The sequence below is a fragment of the Lagenorhynchus albirostris genome, chromosome 12, assembly GCF_949774975.1.
Source record: "Lagenorhynchus albirostris chromosome 12, mLagAlb1.1, whole genome shotgun sequence".
In the NCBI taxonomy this organism is placed as follows: Eukaryota; Metazoa; Chordata; class Mammalia; order Artiodactyla; family Delphinidae; genus Lagenorhynchus; species Lagenorhynchus albirostris.
In genome coordinates this window covers 1,825,070-1,852,336 of record NC_083106.1, presented here as the reverse complement: position 1 = coordinate 1,852,336, position 27,267 = coordinate 1,825,070, and the positions used below count along the sequence as shown (strand labels likewise).

The window sequence follows — 27,267 nt, the reverse complement described above, 5'->3', positions numbered from 1 at the left end:
TTGCTTTTTCTTTTTCCCTCCCGTTGTCTACCTTTGCCCCCCTCACAGTCTGTTTCCCATGCAGAGATACACTTCTAAACCTTAAGTTAATAATACAGTTTTCTGTTCAGGCTCTCAAGTGGCTTTACTGTTACTCAGAGTGTAGCTCAGCCTCCAAAGCCCAGCGCGATGCTGTTTTCTGAGAAGGTCTAATGCTGCATTTTCCCGTCTCATTCTGCTCTAGCAGCAGTGGTCTCGCCGTTTCTCAGATGTGCCCACCAGGCTTCTGCTTGGGGTCTTGCTCTCGTTCTCTCTGCTGGGAATGTTCCTTCCCTACAGCTCAGCTTTTGTTCAAGTCCCCCTTCCACTTACATCCCCCAGTGACTTTTGGTCCCTCTGCCTTACTTAATTCTTGTATCACCATCTGTCATTGTTGTGATCTCCTCCTGTTCGATTCTAAGTTCCGTGAGAACAGAGACGGTTTTGTTTGTTATTCTTCCCCCATCGCCTAGAGTTCGGGACAAGAAAAGGAGGAGGGGGTGATGATGGTGATGATTTAACTGGAGATAAAAATGTTCTACCCCCTAGGCTTAAGGTCTGTTCTGAGTCTTTTTTGGTTACTAAATTACAGTTTTCATTTCTTTTTGAAACGTTTATTATAGATTGTTATTCCCGTGTTACTGAATATTTACATTTTTAATACAGCGTAAAAACGTTACTGTGAAGTGAGCTTTACCTTTGAACTGGCTGGTGTCCCAGCTTTGGAAATCTGACCTGTGGTGATGGTTTTCATTTTGTCCTCCCTTCTAGACAGTTCCTTCCCTTTTCTTCCATTTCCATTCCTGGAGAATTATCACTGGAAAATTGTAGGGAACCCTTGTCCTGAAGAGCTCTGGCTAGGAGGTTCATGGTTCTACCACAGCTGGCATCCTGGGGGGTCCTCTGTCGTGGGGGTAGCGCTTTGGGGGGTCCTGCGCTCCTCCCGGCCCATCTCCTGTATGAGTGACTGTCGCGGCCACGCCTCTGACATATTACATGCCGAGCAGTGGTTTAGATGCACAGCCAACCTGTCCCTCCATTTAATTCCCGAATCAACAAGGGATGTATTATTATTATTACCTACATCTCTTTCAGTTGAATGAGGCTCAGAAAATTCAAGGACTTAGTAGTTATAGTTCCTTCTCCCTTTCGGCCTCCAGAGATAACTACTGACCTGAAGACGGTAGAGAATAGTTTGTGTGTTTGAACTGTTGTGTAGTATTCCTCTGTCCATTATCTCTGCTCCTGTCTAGGGACGATCAGGTTGTTCATAGCTGTCCCGTGTTACAAAGGAGGATTTACAGAACACCCTTGTCCGTGTTTCCTTCTGTGCTAATGACAGTGTTTAGGAGGATATCTAGAGGTGTAATTTCTCGGTCAGAGGCCATACACAGTTTCTAGTTTACCAGGTTCTGCCAAATTGGTCTTTGAGATGGTCTTTGAGATGGTTACACCAGTTGACATTTCAGACCTCAGAATTCCTCACGTCCTCAGTATATTCAGATGTTTTTGTAAGCTGGAATATATGAAATAATAATTATTACTTACATTAACCTGATTTCCGTGAGTGAACATGTTTTCTTACGTCTATGGTCATTCTGATTTTCTCTTTGAATTACCTATTTATATATATTTTGTCCTTATCTTTTTCAGTGAGCTGTTTGTATTTTTCTACTTGATTTGTAGGAAACCTTTATAAATCCTGAATACTAATCTTTTGTACATTATATATTTTGCCAGTATATTTTTGTTTATGGTTTTTTATTGTTTATAATGTCTTATCACGTAGACTTAAAAACTTTAAAATGTAGTTGGGTTCATCAGTCTTCTCCTTAAGCTTTTGTTAGACCTTTTCCCTCTTGTTTGATGAATATGCTCCACGTTCTATTCTGAACGTTTTACAGTTGAACTTTGTACATTCAGGTATTTAGTCTAATTAGAATTTCTTTGCGATATGGGACTCCCCCGACCCTCCACCCCCATTATAGCCCAGTGCTTCAGTGCTGGTTTTTCTGGCCTTCCCTTTTGGACGTCTCTTCATAAACTCAGTGTGTGTCAGAAAATGCTGACACACTTGTGTTATCTGTCGTGTAGTGGGATGCTTACCGATTGCTTAGTCTGCATGTGGCTGAAAGTGGGGAGGGTTACAGCCTTCTTTTATACAACAAGGTCAGAGATAGCTTCACATGGTGGTTAGAAGTATGGCCTCTGGTTTGAGATTTTCCTGAGTAAGAATTCTGGCCCATTGGTGTTAGCGGTGTGATCATGGTCAAGTGCCTTAGTTTTTCTAAGGCTCACGTGAGGATCTGTAAGACAGGGAGATAATGGCACCCACCTCATAGGGCTGCTGTTAGGGTTGAAGTAGGTGATGTAAAGACAGCACTTAGTTCAAGGTCGCTACTTTACTTCTGAACCGAGGAGACTCTGTTAGGGTGCGTACCTACACGAGTCAGGCGCTCTTCTGTTTGTATCGTTCTGTCATCATTATTATCTGGATTTTTCTTCCTTTCCGTGTTTTGCTTTCTTTGCTCCAGCAGACTGTCCTCCTTGTTCATCTCGGGACGGAAACTCAGATCTGTCTGCCTGGCCTTATATCAGTTGAGGTTATTTGTGGGGCCCCATTGTATGTTTTAGGTTGATTCTGTATTCCATATCTTAGATTGAAAAAAACTCTTATTTGTTACTGTTTCTGATTTTGTCTAGAAGTGGTAATATCTTCTTCAAAAGATACAGTGTAATGTTATATATAAAAATAGAATCAGTGGTTTTTGAGGCTTTCATTTACAGAAGCTTAACACTTTTTTCTCATCTATCTGTATCTTTGTCTTTGAGTTCATGCCTACAACATAGTCCATTAATTATCTAAATAATTTATTCCAGAATGTACTTTTTTAGTTTATTCATATATATGTGTTATAGTTAAATATCCCACATATTTGGAATGTTTATTTTCAGTGTGGACAGTTCTGGAATAGAAGTTGGAAGTGTTATTTTGGTGAGCAGAGTGAGAATCTGCTTCAGTGATTGCTTCTTTTCATGAAAATTCTCGTTTGCAGTTGTGTTAAGAAAACTCCTCAGTTGAACAGTGAGCTCTTCTCATCAGTGTCACTTTGCCCTTCTAAGTGTCTTTGCTAGATTAGTGCTGTTACAAGTCCTCCTAGACTTTGCCTTCAGCAGGAGTTCAGAGGTTGGTTCAAGATGGCGGAGTAGAAGGACGTGCGCTCACTCCCTCTTGCGAGAGCACCGGAATCACAACCAACTGCTGAACAGTCATCGACAGGAAGACACTGGAACTCCCCAAAAAAGATACCCCACATCCAAAGACAAAGGAGAAGCCACAATGAGATGGTAGGAAGGGTGCAGTCACAATAAAATCAAATCCCATAACTGCTGGGTGGGTGACTCACAGACTGGAGAACACTTACACCACAGAAGTCCACCCACTAGAGTGAAGGTTCTGAGCCCCACATCAGGCTTCCCAACCTGGGGGTCCAGCAGCAGGAGGAAGAATTCCCAGAGAATCAGACGTTGAAGGCTAGTGGGATTTGATTGCAGGACTTCGACAGGACTGGGGGAAACAGAGACTCCACTCTTGGAGGGCACACACAAAGCAGCGTGTGCATCAGGACCCAGGGGAAGGAGCAGTGACCCCACAGGAGACTGAACCGGACCTGCCTGCTAGTGTTGGGGGGTCTCCTGCAGAGGCATAGGGTGGCTCTGGCTCACCGTGAGGACAAGGACACTGGCAGCAGAAATTCTGGGAAGTACTCCTTGACATGAGCCCTCCCAGAGTCCACCATTAGCCCCACCACAGAGCCCAGGTAGGCTGCAGTGTTGGGTTGCCTCAGGCCAAACAACCAACAGGGAGGGAACACAGCCCCACCCATCAGCAGACAAGCGGATTAAAGTTTTACTGAGCTGCGCCCACCAGGGAAACACCCAGCTCTACCCACCACCAGCCCCTCCCACCAGGAAACTTGCACAAGCCTCTTAGATAGCCTCATCCACCAGAGGGCAGACAGCAGACGCAAGAAGAACTGCAATCCTGCAGCCTGTGGAACTAAAACCACATTCACAGGAAGATAGACGAGATGAAAAGGCAGAGGGCTATGTACCAGATGTAGGAACAAGATAAAACCCCAGAAAAACAACTAAATGAACTGGAGATAGGCAACGTTCCAGAAAAAGAATTCAGAATAATGATAGTGAAGATGATCCAAGACCTCAGAAAAAGAAAGGAGGCAAAGATGGAGAAGATGCAAGAAATGTTTAGCAAAGACCTAGAAGAATTAAAGAACAAACGGAGATGAACAATACAATAACTGAAATGAAAAATACGCTAGAAGGAATCAGTAGCAGAATAACTGAGGCAGATGAACGGATAAGTGACCTGGAAGACAGAATGGTGGAATGCACTGCTGCAGAACAGAATAAAGAAAAAAATGAAAAGAAATGAAGACAGCCTAAGGGACCTCTGGGGCAACATTGAACGCAACAGCGTTCGCATTATAGGGGTCCCAGAAGGAGAAGAGAGAGAGAAAGAACCCGAGAAAATATTTCAAGAGATTATAGTCGAAAACTTCCCTAACGTGGGAAAGGAAATAGCCACCCAAGTCCAGGAAGCGCAGCGAGCCCCATACAGGATCAACCCAAGGAGAAAACACGCCGAGACACACAGTAATCAAACTGGCAAAAATTAAAGACAAAGAAAAATTATTGGAAGCAGCACGGGAAAAACGACAAATAACGTATAAGGGAACTCCCATAAGGTCAACAGCTGATTTCTCAGCAGAAACTCTACAAGCCAGAAGGGAGTGGCATGACATATTTAAAGTGATGAAAGGGAAGAACCTACAACCAAGATTACTTTACGCAACAAGGATTCAGATTCGATGGAGAAATCAAAAGCTTTACAGACAAGCAAAAGCTAAGAGAATTCATCACCACCAAACCAGCTCTACAACAAATGCTAAAGGAACTTCTCTAAGTGGGAAACACAAGAGAAGAAAAGGACCTACAAAAACAAACCCGAAACAATTAAGAAAATGGTAATAGGAACAAACATATTGATAGTTACCTTAAACGTGAATGGATTAAATGCTCCAACCAAAAGACACAGGCTCGCTGAATGGATACAAAAACAAGACCCATATATATGCTGTCTACAAGAGACCCACTTCAGACCTAGAGACACATACAGACTGAAAGTGAGGGGATGGAAGAAGATATTCCATGCAAATGGAAATCAAAAGAAAGCTGGAGTAGCTATACTCATATCAGATAAAATAGACTTTAAAATAAAGAATGTTACAAGAGACAAGGAAGGACACTACATAATGATCAAGGGATCAATCCAAGAAGAAGACATAACAATTATAAGTAAATATGCACCCAACAGAGGAGCATCTCAATACATAAGGCAACTGCTAACAGCTGTAAAAGAGGAAATTGACAGTAACAGAGTAATAGTGGGGGACTTTAACACCTGACTTACACCAATGGACAGATCATCCAAACAGAAAATTAATAAGGAAACACAAGCTTTAAATGACACAATAGACCAGATAGATTTAATTGATATTTATAGGACATTCCATCCAAAAACAGCAGACTACATTTTCTTCTCAAGTGCACATGGAACATTCTCCAGGATAGATCACATCTCGGGTCACAGATCAAATGTCAGTAAATTTAAGAAAATTGAAATCACATCAAGCATGTGTTCTGACCACAACGCTATGAGATTAGAAATCAATTACAGGGAAAAACACATAAGAAACACAAACACATGGAGGCTAAACAATATGTTACTAAATAACCAAGAGATCACTGAAGAAATCAAAGAGGAAATCAGAAAATATCTAGAGACAAATAACAATGAAAACACAGCGATCCAAAACCTATGGGATGCAGCAAAAGCAGTTCTAAGAGGGAAGTTTATAGCAATACAAGCCTACCTCAAGAAACAAGAGAAATCTCAAATAAACAATCTAACCTTACACATAAAGGAACTAGAGAAAGAAGAACAATCCAAACCCATTTCTTAGTAAAGAAATCATAAAGATCAGAGCAGAAATAAGTGAAACAGAAGCAAAGAAAACAGTAGCAAAGATCAATGACTAAAAGTTGGTTCTTTGAGAAGATAAACAAAATTGATAAAGCATTAGCCAGACTCATCAAGAAAAACAGGGAGAGGACTCAAATCAATAAAATTAGAAATGAAAAAGGGCTTCCCTGGTGGTTCAGTGGTTGGGAGTCCGCCTGCCGATGCAGGGGACACGGGTTCATGCCCCGGTCTGGGAAGATCCCACATGCCACGGAGCGGCTGGGCCCGTGAGCCATGGCCGCTGGGCCTGCGCTTCCGGAGCCTGTGCTCCGCAATGGGAGGGGCTGCAGCGGTGGGAGGCCCGTGTACTGCAGGGAAAAAAAAAAAAAAATGAAAAAGGAAAAGTTACAACAGACACTGCAGAAATAAAAAGCATCCTAAGAGACTGCTACAAGCAACTCTGTGCCAATAAAATGGACAACCTGGAAGAAATGGACAAATTCTTAGAAAGGTATAAGCTTCTGAGACTGAACCAGGAAGAAATGGAAAATGTGAACAGACCAATCACAAGTAATGAAATTGAAACTGTGATTAAAAATCTTCCAACAAACAAAAGTCCAGGACCAGATGGCTTCACGGATGAATTCTGTCAAACGTTTAGAGAAGAGCTAACACCCATCCTTCTCAGACTTTTCCAAAAAATTGCAGAGGAAGGAACACTTCCAAACTCATTCTGTGAGGCCACCATCACCCTGATACCAAAACCAAAGATACTACAAAAGAAGAAAATTACAGACCAACATCACTGATGAATATAGATGCAAAAATCCTCAACAAAATACTAGCAAACAGAATCCAGCAACACATTAAAAGGATCATACACCACGATCAAGTGGGATTTATCCCAGGGATGCAAGGATTCTTCAATATACGCAAATCAATCAATGTGATACACCATATTAACAAACTGAAGAATAAAAACCATATGATCATCTCAATAGATGCAGAAAAATCTTTTGACAAAATTCAGCACCCCATTTATGATTAAAAACTCTCTGGAAAGTGGGCATAGAGGGAACCTACCTCAACATAATAAAGGCCATATATGACAAACCACAGCAAACACCCTTCTCAATGGTGAAAAACTGAATGCATTTCCTTTAAGATCAAGAACAAGACAAGGATGTCCACTCTCACCACTGTTATCCAACATAGTTTTGGAACTCCTAGCCATGGCCATCAGAGAAGAAAAAGAAATAAAAGGAATACAAATTGGAAAAGAAGAAGTAAAACTGTCACTGTTTGCAGATGACATACTATACGTAGAGAATCCAAAAGATGCCACCAGAAAACTACTAGAGCTAATCAATGAATTTGGTAAAGTTGCAGGATATAAAATTAATGTGCAGAAATCTCTTGCATTCCTATATACTAATGATGAAAAATATGAAAGAGAAATTAAGGAAACACTCCCATTTACCATTGCAACAAAAAGAATAAAATACCTAGGAATAAACCTACCTAGGGAGACAAAAGACCTGTATGCAGAAAACTGTAAGACACTGATGAAAGAAATTAAAGATGATACCAACAGATGGAGAGATATACCATGTTCTTGGATTGGAAGAATCAATATTGCGAAAATGACTGTACTACCCAAAGCAATCTACAGATTCAGTGCAATCCCTGTCAAATTATCAATGGCATTTTTCACAGAACTAGAACAAGAAATCTTAAAATTTTTATGGAGACACAAAAGACCCCGAATAGCCAAAGCAGTCTTAGGGTAAAAAATGGAGCTGGAGGAATCAGACTCCCTGACTTCAGACTATACTACAAAGCTACAGTAATCAAGACAGTATGGTACTGGCACAGAAACAGAAACATAGGTCAATGGAACAGGATAGAAAGCCCAGAGATAAACCCACGCACACATGGTCAACTAATCTATGACAAAGGAGGCAAGGATATACAATGGAGAAGACAGTCTCTTCAATAAGTGGTGCTGGGAAAACTGGACAGCTACATGTAAAAGAATGAAATTAGCACACTCCGTAACACCATTCAAAAATAAACTCAAAATGGACCAGAGACCTAAATGTAAGACCGAACACTATAAAACTCTTAGAGGAAAACATAGGCAGAACACTCTATGACATAAATCACAGCAAGATTTTTTTGGATCCACCTCCTAGAGTAATGGAAATAAAAACAAAAATAAACAAATGGGACCTAATGAAACTTAAAAGCTTTTGCACAGCAAAGGAAACTACAAACAAGACGAAAAGATAACCCTCAGAATGGGAGAAAACGTTCGCAAACGAATCAACGGACAAAGGATTAATCTCCAAAATATATAAATGCTCATGCAGCTCAATATTAAGGAAACAAACAACCCAATCGAAAAATGGGTAGAAGTCCTAAATAGACATTTCTCTAAAGAAGACATACAGATGGCCAAGAAGCACATGAAAAGCTGCTCAACATCACTAATTATTAGAGAAATGCAAATCAAAACTACAGTGAGGTATCACCTCACACCAGTTAGAATGGGCATCATCAGAAAATCTACAAGCAACAAATGCTGGAGAGAGTGTGGAGAAAAAGGAACCATCTTGCACTGTTGGTGGGAATGTAAATTGATACAGCCACTATGGAGAACAGTATGGAGGTTCCGTAAAAAACTAAACATAGAATTACCATATAACCCAGCAATCTCACTAGTGGGCATATACCCATAGAAAACCGTAATTCAAAAAGACACATGCATCCCAATGTTCACTGCAGCAGTATTTACAATAGCCAGGACATGGAAGCAACCTAAATGCCCATCGACAGACGAATGGGTAAAGAAGATGTGGTACATATATACAGTGGAATAATACTCAGCCATAAAGAGGAATGAAATTGGGTCATTTGTAGAGACATGGTTGGTTCTAGAGACTGTCATGCAGAGTGAAGTAAGTCAGAAAGAGAAAAACAAATATATATTAACGCATATATGTGGAACCTAGAAGAATGGTACAGGTGAACCGGCTTGCAGGGCAGAAATAGAGACACAGATGTAGAGAACAAATGTTTGGAGACAAAGGGGGGAAAGTGGTGTTGGTGGGATGAATTGGGAGATTGGGATTGACATATATACACTTATATGTATAAAATGGATAACTGATGAGAACCTGCTGTATAAAAAATAAATAAATAAATAAATAAAAAAGTACTCGTAAACAATATGCTTCCTTTCCAAAGTCTCTGCACTGGTTTATGCAGGTTACCTTTTTGTTTTTCTCTTACCCGGTACCAAGCGACATTCCAATCTCCTGTGGTCATTTGATAATGAAGAGTGAAACAGGAAGTACAGTCTGGAGGTACTGGTTGGCACCAGATATGCAGTTCAGGGCCCCTCATCGTAGCAGGGGAGAGAATGTCAGACACTTGTACCAAAACAAAGTCTTTTGTTTTCTTTATAAAATCCCAACTAGAAGGCAGTAATGTTCATGTCACTGCTTTTGCACCCTCTATCCAAAAATTATTTTGTTTCTAATTTGTTCTTTCTACCTTGTTCCAACCCCCTTTCAAGTGTCTTATATGTAAGATATGAAAGGCCTTAAGATATGGAAGGACTCAAAAAACTGCCTGTGTTTCAAAATGTATTTTTTACTCATGCAGTATATACTACAGTAGAGATTTGAACATATTTTTAATTTAGGTAAGTTGCTTGAGTTTTTTTTTAAATCAAAATAGGTTGAGTACTATGAATTCAACTTTTAGTATATTAAAAGGATTCAGATGGAAGCATTTTGATTATAGGAAGCTTCTTTGAATCAGTTGTTATAGTTTTGAGTATTTACTTTGATATGAAAGTTACTGTAAATACAGTAAATGATAGTCTACCAGTTTCTGTATATAATTTGTATGGTGCATTACCCTTGTTCAAATTTAGAAACTTCTTTTTAATATTTCACATACTTAAGACTCAGTGCAGATATAAGAAGCAGGTTTTAAAAGAGAATTTCCTCATTTATCTTTCTGGATTTTCTTTTGGATATTATAATATTGAGGTTGAGTTCAGGGACATGGTTATTTTCTTTGAACAAGAAGACATTTCAGCATTTTATATGTGTTGATTTGGTTACAGTCAGTTAGAGCATTGGAAATGATTGATAACTTTTGGACAGTGAATTTCAGAAATAGAATTATGAGTGTTGTACAGTGTGGTTTTTTCTGCAAAGCTTAGTATTTTTCATATACATGCATATAGACTTTTAATATATGCTCAGTTGTTTTTTGCCTTTGTGTGTATATTTGTATGTGTGTGTATATATATATATATATTTTTTTTTTGCTAGAGATAGGATTATATACCTTGCAAACTAGTTCTCATGTAAGTATATGAGCACTTGAGAACTTGTAGATAGGAAATGACATTTATCATTTAGTGCCTTTTTTGTGGCAGTGTGTTTATATGCCATAAATAACACAGTAATCACAAAACCCTGTGAAATAAATAGTAGCTTCTCCATTTTATAGGTAGGAAATGAGAGACTCAGATGTCTTACCCAGAGCTGCAAGCGCCTTAGGTGAAAGCACTGGGACTTTTAACCGCTGTCTGGCCATTCCTGAGGCTCTGCCTCACCTTCTTTCCACCACCCACTTGCTGCTCAGTGTGAGCGACAGATGTTTGGCCTCTGATGTTAATTCCTTACCTGTCTATGGTATCAAATTGCTTTGGATTTTTTCCCAGAGTCTCTTTTTATGAAAACAGGTTTATATTTAATACTATTTAGTTTGTACTTACAACTTATTTTCATATTTTTAATAGGAAAAATTTCAAACATAGATACAACTCACTTATATCCACCCCCCAGACTTCAGAATTTTCAAAATTTTGTCATTCTTAGTTCATTATTTTCTGTTGCTGTTTTTAGCTGAAGTGTTTTAAAGCTAATCCTAAAAACTAACGTTATTTCCCCTCTACTTCAGTGCGCATCTCAAAACAACTTAACCGTAAATACGGTAGCTCCATCAACAAAATTAACCATAATTCCTTATTTTCTAGTATCTAGACGACACTCAGATTTCCCTGTCTCCCTCGAACATGTGTTTTTACAGTTAATTTATTTGAATCAGGATCCAAACAGGGTCCACACGTTATATTTAGTTCTCTTATGTTTCTTTTAATGTAGAGCATTCTAACCCCCCTCCCACCCCCATTTTTATTTCACATCAGACTTGCTGAGAAAAAGTGCTCATTTTTCCTGTAGGACGTCCCTGTTCTGGACGGGCCCTTTCTTTTCTCCAAGGGTGGGCGGTGGAGTGTGACTTGTTTCTGTAGCTTCAAAGCCGTGACGGTATCCAGCAGGGCCTCGTAAGCCGTGCCGTGTGTGTCCCGGGCCCCGTGCTGGTAGCGGAGGAGGAGCTGGGCCAGCCTGCGCCTCTGCACCCTCAGTGCCGGGTCCCCTCAGCCTTTCCGTCCTTGGCTCGGCCAGTGCCAGTCTTCGCCTAAATCAAGTAAGGGTTAAAAAATCGCGATCGGAATTCTGTCATTTCTTTCACATTTATTGGCGGGAATTCTTTAAAAAACAGAAACACATCTTCCTCCTTTAAGCTACAGGAAAGCAAAAGGAGTTATTAATTCTTTGACTTTAACTGCTTATTTTCCGACTGAGGAGTTGGTGCCCTTGTCACCTCCAGCGGTAACAGTGATTTTGGTTTTGTTTGGGTTTTCTCATTTCTGTTTACTGTCATTATAAACTTGAGGATTTTCATGGATCCTGTGTCTCTGTGAGTTGCAGCCATTCTTCTTGCCGGTATTCAAATTGTCCACATTTGGCCAGGTGCACGTTTTGTTTGGCTAGAGGGTTTTTTTTTTTTGAGAAGTTTTTTTGGAGAACTTCCTTGTTTTATGGCATAACAAGGTGTCCCAAACTCATCTTGTCCATTTTGTGACCGCTACCTGGATTAAACCATTTCTCCAGGGAGCCTGGGTTCCTTTTAGTGGAGAGTAGTATTTAGAGACAGCGGTCGAGGTGCCAGAGGTGCTTATTCCTACAGCTTGTCTTTTGCTTCGTGACCATTTCAGTGGTAAGAGCTGGAAGATACTTTTCTGTGGGGAAAAAAAATCCATGAGTTTCTGCTGATGTTTCCAGTTCAGATTTGGCCCTACTGGGTTTATGTGTAATCACTTTGATTTTTAAAAGTCTCTTTTCTCTTACATTGAAAATTGTGTGTTTGTAACTATATTAACACAGTACTTGTTTGCTTCATTCTATTATGTAGTTCTTGTATTAGACATAATGGTACTAATATTATTATTAACAATAGGGCTTCTGAATAAAGATTAATATTTTTTCGCAAAATAATTATCCTTAGAATAGAGTCTGCTAGGAATGTAAAGTCAAAACACTTTTCTGAGGTCACTTGAAAATGAGTCTTTTTTCTATATGGCAATGTGACCAACTTCACATATAGTTAGATGTTAATTTCTGTTTGTTTTAAATTTTTAGTGTTTACTTTTCGTTTAAGTTTTAATTTTTAAAATAATTAAATGGGTCCAGAGTTGAAGCTGTATAATAAAGTGGATTTAGAAAGGCTTTGCTTCCATCTTTTATTACATTTTGGTTTATCCATTTTAGGGAAGGTTTCTTTGTGCAGATATGATCAGGGGTGTGTGTGTGTGTGTTTCTTGCCCTTTCACATAAAAGATGCTTACCATATACACTGTTTTGTTCCTTGCTTTTTTCACTTAACTGTGTACTTGTGATCCGTGCCATGTCACAGGGTGAAGAGTTTCCTCATTTCTTGTAGTGGCAGCATTTTATTCCATTATATGAAAGGACCAGAGTTTATTCAACCAGCATACCTTGCTGCAGCATTTCCAAACTTTTGCTGTTATAAATGGTGCTACAGTGAATAACTTTGCTAGTGTATCTTTGGAATAGATCCACAAAAGCAGAATTGCTGTGTCAAAAGGTACATGTGTATCTCATTTAGCCAAATATTGCCACAGTTCTGCTCCTTGGTGTACCTTGTTTTGCCAGCCCCACTAATAGAGGATGTTGTCAAACTTTCAGATTTTTACCAATTTGATTGAGAAACGGCATCTTATTATCTTTTTTTTTTTTTTTTTTTTTTTTTTTTTGCGGTACGCGGGCCTCTCACTGTCGTGGCCTCTCCTGTTGCGGAGCACAGGCTCCGGACGCGCAGGCTCAGTGGCCATGGCTCACGGGCCCAGCCGCTCCGCGGCATGTGGGATCCTCCCGGACCGAGGCACGAACCTGTGTCCCCTCCATCAGCAGGCGGACTCTCAACCACTGCGCCACCAGGGAAGCCCTTGTTATCTTATTTTAAAGTATTGAAGTTTTATCATTAATGAGGTGGTTCACCCTTTTTTATACTTGAGTCATATTCACTTCTTTGTGAAGTAACTGTTGAGGCTTTTTTTACCCATTTTAAAATGGGTTATTTATGTTTTTCTTCTCAAATTTTAGAGACTTTTTATATACTACATTATATTTCTTTCTGTCATGTAAGTTCGAAATGCTTTTTCCCCAGTGTGTCACTGGTCTTTGGACTTCACTTATTGTGTGCCTTTTTTTTTTTTGCTAAATTCAAGTTGTTGGGTTTTTTTTAAATTCATTTTTATTTTTGGCTGCGTTGGGTCTTCGTTGCTGCGTGTGGGCTTTCTCTAGGTGCGGTGAGCAGGGGCTACTCTTTGTTGTGGTGCGCAGGCTTCTCATTGCAGTGGCTTCTCTTGTTGCAGAGCGTGGGCTCTAGGTGCGCGGGCTTCAGTAGTTGTGGCGCACGGGCTTAGTGGCTCCACGGCATGTGGGAATCTTCCTGGACCAGGGCTCGAACCCATGTCCCCTGCATTGGCAGGCGGATTCTTAACCACTGTGCCACCAGGGAAGTCCCATCAAGTTTATTTTTATGTAGACAAGTTTATTAACATTTCTTAAATTGCCTTATGATGACATCTATAATTTTTAAAGTGTGGGTTTCCATGAGGATATTTATTTATTACACAAGTTTTAAAAGCAATGTGTAAACTATTTACACTAACACTGTAGAGATGAACTTAAACTATTCATAGAAATGCTCTCTGTGATTGTGGTAGGACTGAAAAGGAAGCTGAATCTTGGGGTTGGAAAGCTATGTAATCCCATTCACAGGAACCAGCCTGACTCAGTGGATACAGTGATGTCATTTTGTGTGTATGCCTGAGTGAGAGAGAGAGAGTAGGGCTGCCAGATTTGTAGATCAAGGAAATGCATTAGTCATGATGTGTCTGGACTTCAATCAAGGAATTCAACAGTGTCTTTCATCCTGTTCTTCTGTTTAAGGGCTGGATCTAAGTGCAGTGAGATGAATTAGGAACCGGGTGATTAGTTTTACCCAAAGGCTGTTGCTTAACAGATTAGTGCCAAGCTGGAGAAAGGTTCCTGGGTGGACTAATGGGGCAGTGACTCAAGACTTGTCATTTTACTGGAACCTCCTGTGAAACAGCAGTATTAGGTGCTCTCCAACAAGCTAATGTCATCTTAAATTGCATTAATTACAGGTATGATATTAGCATTAGCAGTATATTTGCAGCTGGTTAGACACACCTGGAGTTCTGTGATCAAGTCTGGAAACTATTTGAGGCTCAGAGGCTAGAACATGAATGTGTTCAGGAGAGAAGTGAACACAATAGTGAGTGGATCTGAGATTATGTCCCAGGTAGGAGAAGACTTGGTTGAATGGGAATTAGAATGCGATGTTGAAGAGGTTCCAGGCTTATTCTGAGTCTTGGGTCCCCACCAGGACAGTTTTATCCCCTGGGGAGTCTGTGCAGGTATCTGGAGGCAATTTTGGTTGCCACAGCTGGGTGGGTGCTGCTGGCATCCGGTAGATAGAGGCCAGGGATGTTCTAGGCAGCCCGCAGAGCACAGCACAGCTCCCACAGCAAGGAATCAATCCAGCCCAAAACGTCAGAAGCCCTTTTCTCTGTCTAAACCCATTTGCCGTGACCGGTAGTAAGAAAGAACTGCCTTTTTCCTAGGAGCCCAGGGCGCGCGCAGGACGGCGCCTGGAGCTGAAGCCTCCTAGCCCAGAGCGCGTGGTGCCTGGGAAATCTACTCTGCCCTGCTTCACGTCGTCAGGGAATGGAAAGAATGATCATTCATAAACCACGGTTGAACACAGGTCTCAATGATACCAACAGGCAAAGTTACGCAGTTGGCAAAGCGACGTGAGATGAATCTTGCTTTTGTATAAGGCGGTACTTTCTAGCTGTCGAGCTGCACAAAGAAAGCATCCGTTGCTTGGCTGGATGGTGCGTTTGTTATCACTGGAGATGTTCTACGGCGTTCTTAACTTGAGGTCTGTGAATACATCCCATGGGATCTTTCAACGTGGGTGAGAAAATAAGTACATCTTAATTTTCAGTAAATTTTATTAGCCTCTAACTGAAATTTAGCATTTTCTTCATTTATGAGTTTAATCTCATATCTACTTCAAAATTGGAGTTCTAAAATTTTAAATGCATAAAATAAAATCTAGGCCTTATTTAATGTTAATAAAGAATACTCATGTTACTATGTCACAGGTTTTAAAAAATTTTAATAATTGTATTTTAATGTAATTGTTCACTTTGCAATCCTTTGTATTTTATTTTATGCATTTAACTTTTTTTTTTTTTCGGTACGTGGGCCCCTCACTGTCGTGGCCTCTCCCATTGCGGAGCACAGGCTCCGGACGCACAGGCTCAGCGGCCATGGCTCACGGGCCCAGCTTGCTCCGTGGCATGTGGAATCTTCCCGGACTGGGGCACGAACCCGTGTCCCCTGCATCGGCAGGCGGACTCTCAATCACTGCGCCACCAGGGAAGCCCCATTTAACATTTTTATTCTGAGGAGAGTTGCATAGGCTTCGCCAGACTGCCGAAGGATCCATGGCAAAGTTGGGTAGACCCCCGCCTAGAGAGGTGGCTTTGAGGGCTGTTTCGTTTACCTCTGTGCTGCACTTTACATTTGTACAAGTGCAGTACTTAAAGGTTGCAGTAGAAATAAAGATGGTCTTTAATCACATTTGTGATTATTGCTCTTCGGTCATGTGGGTTTAATGTGTTCTTCAAGTCGTCATATCTTTCGCTTCCCCAGTGTATGTTGTGTGGTAGGTATTCAGATACAGATTAAAAATTCTAAGAGGACTGTGGGGAAGACGTTGACCTTTTGATCCCGTTATAATGCTGACTGAGGGCGGGTAGAGTTCCGGGTCCGACGGAGTCTCACAGGGAAGCACAGACGGAACTTGCCTGGGAGCCGGCAGACTTCATGGCTCGTCGTTCTGTGTTGTGAGCGGGCAGGTGTTACGTAGATAATGTTGGCAGTGATTACTGTGGCCTTTAAAGAAAAAAAACGTTGGCCGATTGGTTTTCATGGCAGCCTGTGTTTTCTGGCAGAGAATTGTCTTATTTATAATGTTGACATGGTTGGATACTGGATGGATTTTTGCTAGAGTTCATTAAAGGGGCGATCTGCGTGTGTTCTCTCTGTGGGACGTGTGTGTTTTCGATCGGTTTTTCAGTCCAGAGAACTTTTATCCTGAAAGATGACTTTTTCCCATTTTCAGTGAACTTGGTCTTCCTCAGCTTTGGTAAACTAGCCTCAAGATGTTAGGAGAACAGTAGTTGGCTCACATCCAACAGGTGTGCATTGTGATGTGTTAGAGATTCTTGCCTGTATTTTCAGACAGAAAGATGTATTGGAGTCATTTTATTATAAAGACCAGTTAGACGTGTGCAGGTATAAACTGTTGCTGGGTGAGGATTGCTGGGTCAGAGCAGCTGCTCTCAGATGACGACTCAGGCTTGCTGCAGACACGGTGTGTTCCGTTCCAGATGCCACAGTAAAGCGAGGCACATGGATTTGTGTTGGTTTCCGGTTGCATATAAAAGTTATGTTTACATGATCCTGTAGTCTGTTAAGTGCACGGTAGCATTATGTCTGAAAAAACAATGTACATACCTTCATTAAAAAAGAGTTTATTGCTAAAAATTGCTAACCATTCATCATCTGACAACGCAGGGTTGCCTCAGATCTTCAATTTGTAAAAACCGCAGTATCTGTGAAGTGCAGTACGGTGAGGTGTGCCTGTAGGCCAGTTTGTGTCACACAGAGTGACGGAGCCCTGCGGAGGCCGGGCGATGAAACAGAAATGATTGCCATGGGCAGAAGTGGGTGAAGGTACTTTCCACATAGTTCTTTTAAGCTTTCAGGAGTATTTGTCTTGCAAAAGTTTTAGGTAATGAAATGCATATAATTTTAAAAAGTATTCTTGAAGTACTGGTTTAAAAAATAGTTCATACAAGTTTAAAAGATAGTGTTTATACAAGTAAGATTGCAGAAACCCATATTCAAGTATTTCTTCCATTCTCTACCTAACCTGTTGACATTGAAATGTTACTTCTGTTTTTAACAACGTGAGTCAGATGGCGGTTGTGCTGTTGATGGTTTATGTAGTGATGTGTGTGTTTTGAAGGCACGGCTGTATCTTTTCTTAACATTTTGCCCCTGTGTTGGAGGCGCCAGCCTGGGAATAAAGTGTGTGTGTGTGTGTGTGTGTGTGTAAAGTGGTGGTACTGTCAGTGGCTGTGCCCTCCGGGGGGGTTGGGAAGCTGATTACCTGTTTGCAGGTAGCATTGTTGTGCTACAGGCTAAGACGTGGATTTCAAATAACTGCTGAAAGTGAGGAGAAGAAACGTGAGTGGAGCCTGGTTGCCCTGTTTAAGCTTTAGAGCAAGTCGTTCTGATTAGCTTGAGCCAGCGGAGATTTGGGGTTGCTCTGGTGAGTTTCTGTTCTTTTGGATAAGAAGGCCGATTGGTTATCAGTTTCATTCACTAATGAGATATTGATAAAATAGTGAAAAGCAAGTCTCCATCTTTAACTCGCGGTTCCTTGCTTTGGCTCTTTAGTGTGTAATTTCATAAGAAGCCTTCTCTCTCTCTCTTTTTTGTCTGTTGCATTCTTGCTGATAAACATGAAAATGCTTTTGTTTCAGAGTGGTTAACACAGCCCCAGGCAGTGTTGCATTTCTGTTGTAGAATTCGTCAGTGATCGTGTTTCTCACTTTATGTAAAGGTGAGTATATACCTTTAGGAAAAAAAGAAAGGTGTTTTCCTGTCAGGAAAAGTAACCATCAAGGAAAGGAACCAAGTGATGGTTATATTGTCTTTTCCTTCCCTCTGCACTGAGCTGTTGTGGTGGATATGCAGTACGCAGGTGACGAGAGGGGCTTGGTTACTGTCCCGCCAGCTCCAGACAGAAGTTTCTCCCTGAAAACTCGCTGCCAGCAGGCAGCACTTCACCCAGATAAGGGAGGCCCTGCAGCAGTGCTTTTATTTTAAAGATTTTTTTTTTAAGGTCAAGTCTTTTATTGATTGATTTATTCTTAGCCGCGTTGCGTCTTCGTTGCTGCATGAGGGCTTTCTGTAGTTGCGGCGAGCGGGGGCTACTCTTTGTTGCAGTGCGTGGGCTTCTCATGGCGGTGGCTTCTCCTGTTGTGGAGCACGGGCTGTAGGTGCGCGGGCTTCAGTAGTTGTGGCATGTAGGCTCAGTAGTTGTGGGTCACGGGCTCTAGGTGTGCGGGCTTCAGTAGTTGTGGCTCGCGGGCTCAGTAGTTGTGGCTCGCAGGCTCAGTAGTTGTGGCTTGCAGGCTCAGTAGTTGTGGCTCACGGGCTTAGTTGCTCCGCGGCATGTGGGATCTTCCTAGACCAGGGATTGAACCCGTGTCCCCTGCATTGGCAGGCGGATTCTTAACCACTGCGCCACCAGGGACGTCCCAGTGCTTTTATTTTAAATGCTGTTTTATCTTGGGTGATAGGTGTAACCAGCACTAAGGAGGGGAGGAGTCTTTTTTAAGGAAATGTTTGCCTTTATAAAATGACGGCCGTGTTGGCTGCAGCAGCATCAGAATTCCAGCTGGCTACTGATTGCAAGTGTAAAGTTTTGTTTTTCAGAGTTCTGATCAGGTGAGAACAGACCACCATAGCTGGAGGCATCAGACATTGTTGCTGGAAGTTTTGACTCAGATGGGTTTGATTTTTATGTGTGAAGCGTTGGAGACCGAGGGAGGACCTGGACTGTGAATGAAAGCTCCTCATCTCAGAAGAGCTGCGGTCCGTGGAGAGGCCGAGAGGAAGCCGCCTTAGGAAGGGGCCCAGGCACTGCTGGCGTCTCCACTTTATAGTTGAGGGCATCCGAGCTCACGTGGGTGATGCAGACTCTCTCAGGGGTGCCTGCTCTCCTGTGCCCTGCTGTGCCTCCCCCGGGTGTCCCCCTGCGCCGGGCTGGGCTCCGTGGGGAGTGGGGGCCATGAGGACACCGGCAGCTGAGCACGTGCTGTCCAGGTCTCCAGCCCCTCTGAACCTTCGCTCTCAGTTACTCGCTGTCCTCTGGTGCCTGCAGCCAGCCACTTGGCGGCTGTGTGATTGTCGCTCATGTGCTTAGCCTCTCTGGACCTCGTTCTTCTTTCTTCCCCTGGGCAGTGGGGCTGATGGTAGCACCTAACCCTTAGTTTGGGGAATTAAATGCTGAACCGTCAGTATCTGACGCGGGGCAGACCCTCATATATATTAGTTAGTTATTACTGCGTGTTAGCTTGGGCACCACATGCCCAGTTTTTAGGCTCAGGAGCTTGATTTTAGCAGCCTTCTCAGGTTTGATAAAGTTCTGTGGACTTATTCACACCAGCCAAAATTAGCTGAAGGATCGAACAGAACGCTAATGTGTTCATTCATTAAGGGACCGCCCCAGTGACGACTCTACTCACATGTTCTGTGTGATGTCAAGGTCACCAGGCAAACTAATTAATAGTTATTTATTAATACTTATTTAGTGCAAATGAAATCAAATCAAAGGTCGTTTTTATTGGCTACTTTATTTAGGCTCGACAGACCTGGAGAATTTTTTCTTTAAAAACATCAATAGAAATATTATTACTTCTCTGTAGACAGCTGTTGCTTGCTGGAGACCTGTGTCTGTAACCTTGGGTGTACTCTATTTAAAAAAAAATCTTTTATCTCAACATTTTATGTAAGATCAGTAGCTGAACCACATTAATAATGGAGGGCTAATATTTGTAGTTTTCTTCGTACCTATAAAGGGTAGTAATCTGTACGTGAGGGACTTTGACGAGGGTGACCAAGGATACGGGGGGCTGTCTCCAGGCTTGCCTCCATCTAGTTCTAGATGCTTTCCTTTGTTCTTGCCCAGTTGGGGTGGGCAGCCCCTCTCAGCCACAGATGCTGCCTCTGTTCCTTCAATATCTGGTAGTTGGGAATTACTTGTTGGCTGTTCTCAGAGAAGCTGGTGCTTTCGTGTCTTTTGGGACCTGTAGGTGTATCTAGCTGTTTTATTCTCATCATAAATGATGTATTTAGAACAACCCAGTTATCAAAACGATTGAGTGCTACGGAGGGTAATTTAGAGAGGTATAAGGGTGGGCTTCAGAGGAGACTGCTGGGTGCAGCGTAAAGATGATTTCAGGGTGGCGGTGGTGAAAGGAGCGGAATTCTGGGATAAAAATGTGACTCCCATAATAAAAACTTAAATGTATGTAACCAGATTTCCAGACTAAGTGTTGTTTTCTGAAGTGCTGTCTTAGGGGCCTGTGGAGGAGGTTGGTCGGTAGGAAGAGTGAAACCTGGAATGGGGGTCCCTGAGTGACTTCCCCGGGGCTGGAGCCAAGGGAGCCATGTGGAGAGTGTTGAGCACCGTGCCTGGCTGGGGCAGATGCGTGCTGAGGAGGCCTTGGCTGTTCCTGGTGTTGACCTGAACCTGCGTACAGATTCTGAGTTGAGGGGCATCTCTCCCATGCATCCTTACTTACGGCCTTTAGGGTTGCCAGACTAACATGGAGATGGAGATATTTATTTTTAAAGGATATCAGCCTAATTTTTTTTGCTGCTTGACCCAGGCCAGACAAAGAAGACTCCTAATTCATTAAGCCTTCTCAGCTCTCACCCCGTAACCGTGGTCCTGCTTCATCCCAGAGTCTGTGGTTCAGTGGTGTTCTTCTGACACACATGCTCACTTACCTGTGTTGCTCCCCGGGGCAGGGGGAACAGGGAGGGCGGGTGGCCCAGTGGGCAGGGTCTGGGCGAGCACGGTAAAAGCTTCGTTGCTAGAAACGTGCCTTATAGTCTCGTTTTTCCGGTTTAACTTTCGAATGGTTACACCATTAACCCCATTCTATCAATAATATTCCATTTGCCTGCCTTTTCTTCAGATAAATACTTCCCAGTTCATAATTTTCAGTGAAGGTTAGGCTACTGGACTGGGACGTGGGCAGAAGCTTGACTGCGATGGTCTCTGAGCTGCAGGAGAAACTTGACGTCCGAGAGCGAAAGCCACTGCGAGGAAGAAAGCGAGGACTGATTTATCCGACTGGGTTTTGACAAGGTTTTGGATGGATTCTGGATACATTTGGAGGTGGAGAGACTCCATGTGTCAGACGTGGCGGGGAGAGAAAGGCGGCCGTTGAAGAGCAGCCCGGCCGAGGCTTTTTGCTGCAGGAGGCTGAGCACAGAACCTCGGGGTCGGGTCACAAGTGCTCCTCAGGAGTTGGCGGGGAGCTGTGCTTTGTTCTGTGTTCATGGGAGTAATGGGGTGCACGGGAACCCTGGACCTCACTCTCTTACATCCCCAGATAAAGTGTAACCTGCCAAACAAACACGGATTCTCTTTGATGCGATGGTTCCCAGTCTGTGGGATGTGAACTGCTGAGTCTTATTTTTACAGTGATAGCAAAGGGCCTGAATAACCATCTCGTAATTGATTGAAAAGAAAAAAAAAAAGGAAGCCATGGGAAGGAGCCTTCCGCAGTCACATGGGCTTCAGCCTGCTTGAAGTAGTCTTTGGTTGACATTCTGTCGAAGTTTTCTCTAGAAGTAAGGTTTTAAGAAAAATCTAAATTGTGTCTGTTGATTTGGGGCAAGTAGTTCATAGTGAAAATTACTTACAATGACATTCCGCTAACGTTGAGTTTCCATTTCTTCACATTCATGGTAGGATTGGGGTTAACATCTCCCCTCTGCCTTTGGAACAGTCTCTTCATTTAGGCTTCGTAATCTCGGGATGGGCTGGCACCTGGGGCGGATAGGCGTATGGACTTCAAAGTTCAGCGGATCTGGGCTTAATTCTGGATTTGCTGCATAACCAACTGCTTGAGCAAGATACTCAAACTCTGTGAGTTTTAAAGACCAAATCTTGAGAATTGGGTTTGGTCATAGTATCTGCTTCACTGGGTTGTTATAAAGACGTGATAAAACGATGCCTGTCCAGGTGTGCCTGGCATTTGCTGACGGCTCTGACGTCAGGTGCTCTACAGCCGTTACCTTATACTTGAGACACGTAAGAAGGAGACAGATTGTAAATAACTTGTCCCAAGTCACATAATTAAATTTGAAGACATCATTTTAGGATGTTGTTTTTCCAAAAATGTATCATTTGTTTTCCTTTTAGGATTTGGAGTTCCATGGAGTGATGAGATTTTATTTTCAAGATAAAGCTGCTGGGAACTTTGCAACAAAATGTATCCGGGTCTCTAGTACCGCCACCACTCAGGACGTGCTGGAAACGCTCGCTGAGAAATTCCGCCCTGACATGCGGATGTTGTCATCACCCAAGTACTCCCTGTACGAAGTGCATGTCAGCGGAGGTCAGTGGACACAGACGGGGCTTGGGGGCCCTGCTTTACTGCTGACCCCCTCTTTCTTTTTCTGGAGGGGCCGGGGAAGCAGTTAACGGGTTGGCAAAACTCGAGTATGTCTGCGAAATGTCCTCGTAAGTTCCTAGTAGGTGCATTTATTTGTTGGGAGTTAGAATGAATAGATGAGTTTTACGTGTGCTCACTTCTCCAAAGATAAGTAGCATAGCGTTTCATAATTGAAATTCTCCAGCAGGTCTGTCACATACATTCATGGTACAGTAGGCTGCTTAATTTTGGAGAAGTATTTCATGTAACTCTTCTGCATAGGTTATAATATTACAATTAACGATAACCCAGTGTTTTATGAGTACAGTATTTTATGAGTAAAACCCAGTGTTTTATCATGCTTGCTGTAATACTTTTGTAATGTGAAACAGTAACGTTCTTTTTTTTTTTTTTAGTAACGTTCTTTGGGAACAATTAGGACATCTTGAGGAAACTCTCTTATGTAGTTAGTAGTTTCTCCTTGTTTTAAGATTTGAAATTTCTGAAAGTATCCTGTATATCACATGGCAATTGAAGTTGAACTGATTAGAAATGTAGAAATTTATAAAATTTTTTATGAATGCTTTTGAAGTACTGAGTCACCTGTTTAAAAAAAATAACAAATTCCAGTTAATGCAGTAAACAAAGGATTGTATATAGTACAAGCCCAATTTGAATACCTGTTTAAGTTTCAGCCACAAAACCTGTTGGAACATAATTTATTTTTCTTATCTTCAAAAGTACAGCTTTCTTTGTACATTTGAAATTGGGCTGAAATTTTTGTAGTGTGTGGAATTCAGGTGTCACCAAATGCTACCAGTATTATATTAGGTAGGCTGTACTTGTTTATCACTCGTTTAAGGTTACTAGGGTATCACCTACATAAATAATACCCAAACTGAATTTGACAATAGTGGATGGTCTCAATTTTGGACGTTTTTTTGAGGTTGAATTCTCCTTTTACCTTAGAATCTTTTTAAATAGGTTACAAAGAGGAAGAAAGTATTTCTCACTTTCAGCCCTCTTCTCGCTGCACCATTGGGTCATTTGAATGCTGCCAAGTGAGGTCTTTGAAATGCTATCTAAGATTGGGATTTGAGATCTAAAAATGGAATGGGTTTGATTTTTTTTAAAGAACATTTTTTCTTTAAACTTTCTTTGCTAGATTTGTTTTTAATTAAAAAGTAAAATATGTTACTTGTAAGGGATGAAAACACAAGGAAGGTGTGTAAAGAAGGAAGTGTTCACCATCTTCCCCCGCCCCTGCAGTGACCACTAGGCTGGCCTGGCCGTGTCCTCCTGCACCTTCATACCCCGCCAGCGTCTCAGAGAGGAGCAGACCCTGGCGTGCAGGTTCTCAATCTCTTTCGGGTCACGGAGCCCTTAGTGTGTCAGTAATTGTTTTAGTGGCATCTCTAGGCCAAAGGAAATACCTAACAGTTCATTTTACTGCATAGATTCAGACGCGTTCATCAGGATTTATGCTTTAACAGCTTGGTGGATGTGTGAAAAAACAGTACAGATCAGATGAAAGGAAAACTGAAAATTTCATCCCGTTCTTAACCACAGTTGCTCCCTGACGGGGCACGTGTGCCTCCTGGGCCCTGCCCAGCTCCTGGGTGGGGGCAGTGCCCTCCTTTCCTGTTCACATTGGTTTGCGGGCAGTGCTTGTTTCTACAGCGCCGTGGAAAGCCCGACGTGACCCTGGTGGGACAGTGCGCAACCTGGTGGGAACCAGCAGCTCCTGCAGCATCCGGCAGGTGCAGCTCGTTTCGCTGGAAGTGTAACGTGCTCCTCAGTGAGCCGCTGGACACCGCAGCTGCTGTGTGAACCAGAGCGCTGGCCCAGCACCATGGAAACGCCACTCTCAGCCCTTCTCTGCGTTAGGGTTCCTTGTGTGAAATCAACTGGAAAAGTAAAAAGGATTCTGCTCTTCTAACATAAGGCAGAAGATACCTTAAGTTACAGAGTTGTAGCAGGGCCCTAATTATATTTGCATGCAGTAGTTAGGCACGTATGCTTTAGAACAGCTCACCTTGTTTTTGTTTTATGATTTAGACTTAATTGTTCTTAAGATTGGTTCTCTAAAAAAACATGCCATGAGGGATTTTGATCCAGTGAAGATTCTGCAACACGAACAACTTGGTAATTTTGGTTTTGCAGCAGGAATTTGGAACTTCTTGATCCAATATGGGACTTACTACTCTTTTCTCATATTTTCAGTTGATAAAATAATGACTTAGAATTTTTTTCCTGTATTCTGATCATTAACACTGCTGTTTACCTATAATATTCACTGAAAGCCTCTATAAACTATCTTCTCAGTTTGCCCCGTTGACTTGCTTCCTGTACCAATGTCATTCACCCCCTCTGGTCTCACTGCTTCCTGTCTTTGCTGCCCGTGTTGTGGTGCATCCTGTGTGCGTTTACCTGGGTAATCCTTGCCAGCTCCCGGCTTCTAGTAGGTGGTCAGGCTGTGTAGGGCCCTCAGTGGGCTGCCATGAGGCTTGTTAGGTTTCTAGTAAGGGAGGAAGTAGTCACTTAACATAGCACTTCATCGACAGAGAAAAGGCTGGTGCTTCATGGTGGGAGGGGCTGTGCGGGTCGAGGAGTGTGCGTTTTGGAGACGAGAATCAGAGGTACAGGGGGAGGAGGGAGAGTGAAGACTGATGGCGGTGGTGCCGTTTCTTGACAGCATCTTAACATTAACATGAGAAGAAAAATCCCATGAATCAGTGGAACTTCTGTGTGATATTAACATTATTTCTGTATTTTCCAGTTGTATGTGAGGGAATTTGATTTATAGAAACAAACGTACGGCAAAGCCCTGCTTATAATTTTTTCTAGTCCATGTGTATTTCTCTCATTTTCTGGGTTAGATTCTAAATGTTGCCAGGAAGCTGTGCCTGGTCCGTGTCTGGCATTGGACACGTGCTAGTACACATATAGTAGCACCAAAATACGGAATTAGTCATTGAAACTCTAACTTCACAGTGTGAATTACACTTCAGCCTATCAGTAAATAATCAAGAGAATTAGGTATTTTTGTCTATAAAATGTATCGTGTATCAGAATGTCGCATTGGCTAGTGCCGTTAGCTAACCACGGCTTATTTCTTTTTCTTTTCATGTTGTGAAGAAGAAAGAAGATTGGATATAGACGAGAAACCCCTTGTTGTGCAGTTGAATTGGAATAAGGATGATCGAGAGGGCAGATTTGTCCTTAAGAATGAGAACGATGCCATTCCTGCTAAGGTGAGGCCTTGGATCTCGGCCCGTGCTGTGCCTGGCCTGCGTCTGACCGCGTGTCGTGTCGGAGGGGTTCATTCTCTGTTTCGCTTCTCTTCCTGAACTACCCTTTTACCCCCGTCCTGGAACATAATTTAGAAGTAGCCCAGCTTCTCCCTGCTCCATCCTCTGTTTCACTGAATAATCCAAAATATTACTCCTTCCTTTTCAAAGAAGAGTTATGTAAGCTTTTGTTCCTAAGAGACGTAATGTTCAAATCAGCTTCAGGTTTTTTTCCCTAAATTATAAAGTCAAGATAGGTTTTAATAGGACTCAGAAGGGAAAATAAAACTTTAATAACCTATTTATATGTGAACTTCTAGATACAACTTAATAAGGCATATTTAAGACCTTTTTCATGTTATATGTGTAAGGTTAGAAATCAGTAAACTTCCTTGAGTGTCTTTGGATGATGAAATAGAGTGAGTCTAAAACTTTCTCAGGTAGTAGGATGTCTGGAATTCCTGTGCTACTGTTCTTTTTATGTGGAATACTATGAAATATTGATACAATTTTAAAACAATTATAATTCTGTTTTAAGTCAAGTGGCCTCTTACCCTAGAATTCAGTATTGACAAGTGATAGCAAATGCAGAGGTTAAGAATATTTTGAGGAAAATCTTGTATTTAATTTTGTGCCCCAGCAGGCTGGGGGGAAAGTACCATTATTTACTTAGGGCAGCAGTTTTCACATTGTCTGTGTCATGTCCTCTGTGTTCCTGTGCCTGCGCTCCAGGGACTTTTATTGCCGTTGTGGCGAACACATGTGATACAAGAACGGATACTTGTGTGTGTGTGTGTGTGTGTGTGTGTGTGTGTGTGTGTGTGTGTGTGTGTGTGTGTGTGTGTGTGTGTGTGTGTGTGTGTGTGTGTGTGTGTGTGTGTGTGTGTGTGTCCATGTTTTATTTTGTTCCTGCACCATGATTTCAGCTGATGTACCTTTTCACGGAGCCACAGATCCTGTTTGCTGTGTAGTAGAACTCTTCTGGGGTCGGGATGACAGGAGGGTGCTGGGGTAGCTTGCATGGAAACGGAGATGCTCGCTCACAAAGCAGAAGGCAGTTTTCTTTCCCAATAAGATAATCTTTTATTTTTCTTGATTCTTTACCAGCCAACCTATTAAGTCACATAAAAATAATCTGTCTCTGTGTCATCTGCTGGCAGGCCAAGTTATAAATTAAG

The 27,267-nt window shown here is 42.1% G+C and overlaps 1 protein-coding gene across 10 annotated transcripts in view; it reads left to right on the top strand.

The window, feature by feature from the left end:
* AFDN (afadin, adherens junction formation factor) overlaps nucleotides 1-27,267 on the top strand; it is a 138,535-nt gene that overhangs the window by 17,461 nt on the left and 93,807 nt on the right. For 6 of the 10 annotated variants that reach the window (XM_060168310.1, XM_060168312.1, XM_060168314.1 and 3 more), the window contains exons 2-3: nucleotides 22,568-22,763; nucleotides 25,938-26,053. In XM_060168310.1, coding sequence (XP_060024293.1) covers nucleotides 22,568-22,763; nucleotides 25,938-26,053 — 312 coding nt within the window. The remainder of the gene's footprint in view (nucleotides 1-22,567; nucleotides 22,764-25,937; nucleotides 26,054-27,267) is intronic. The other 4 variants (XM_060168315.1, XM_060168317.1, XM_060168316.1 and 1 more) reach the window with 1 other exon arrangement.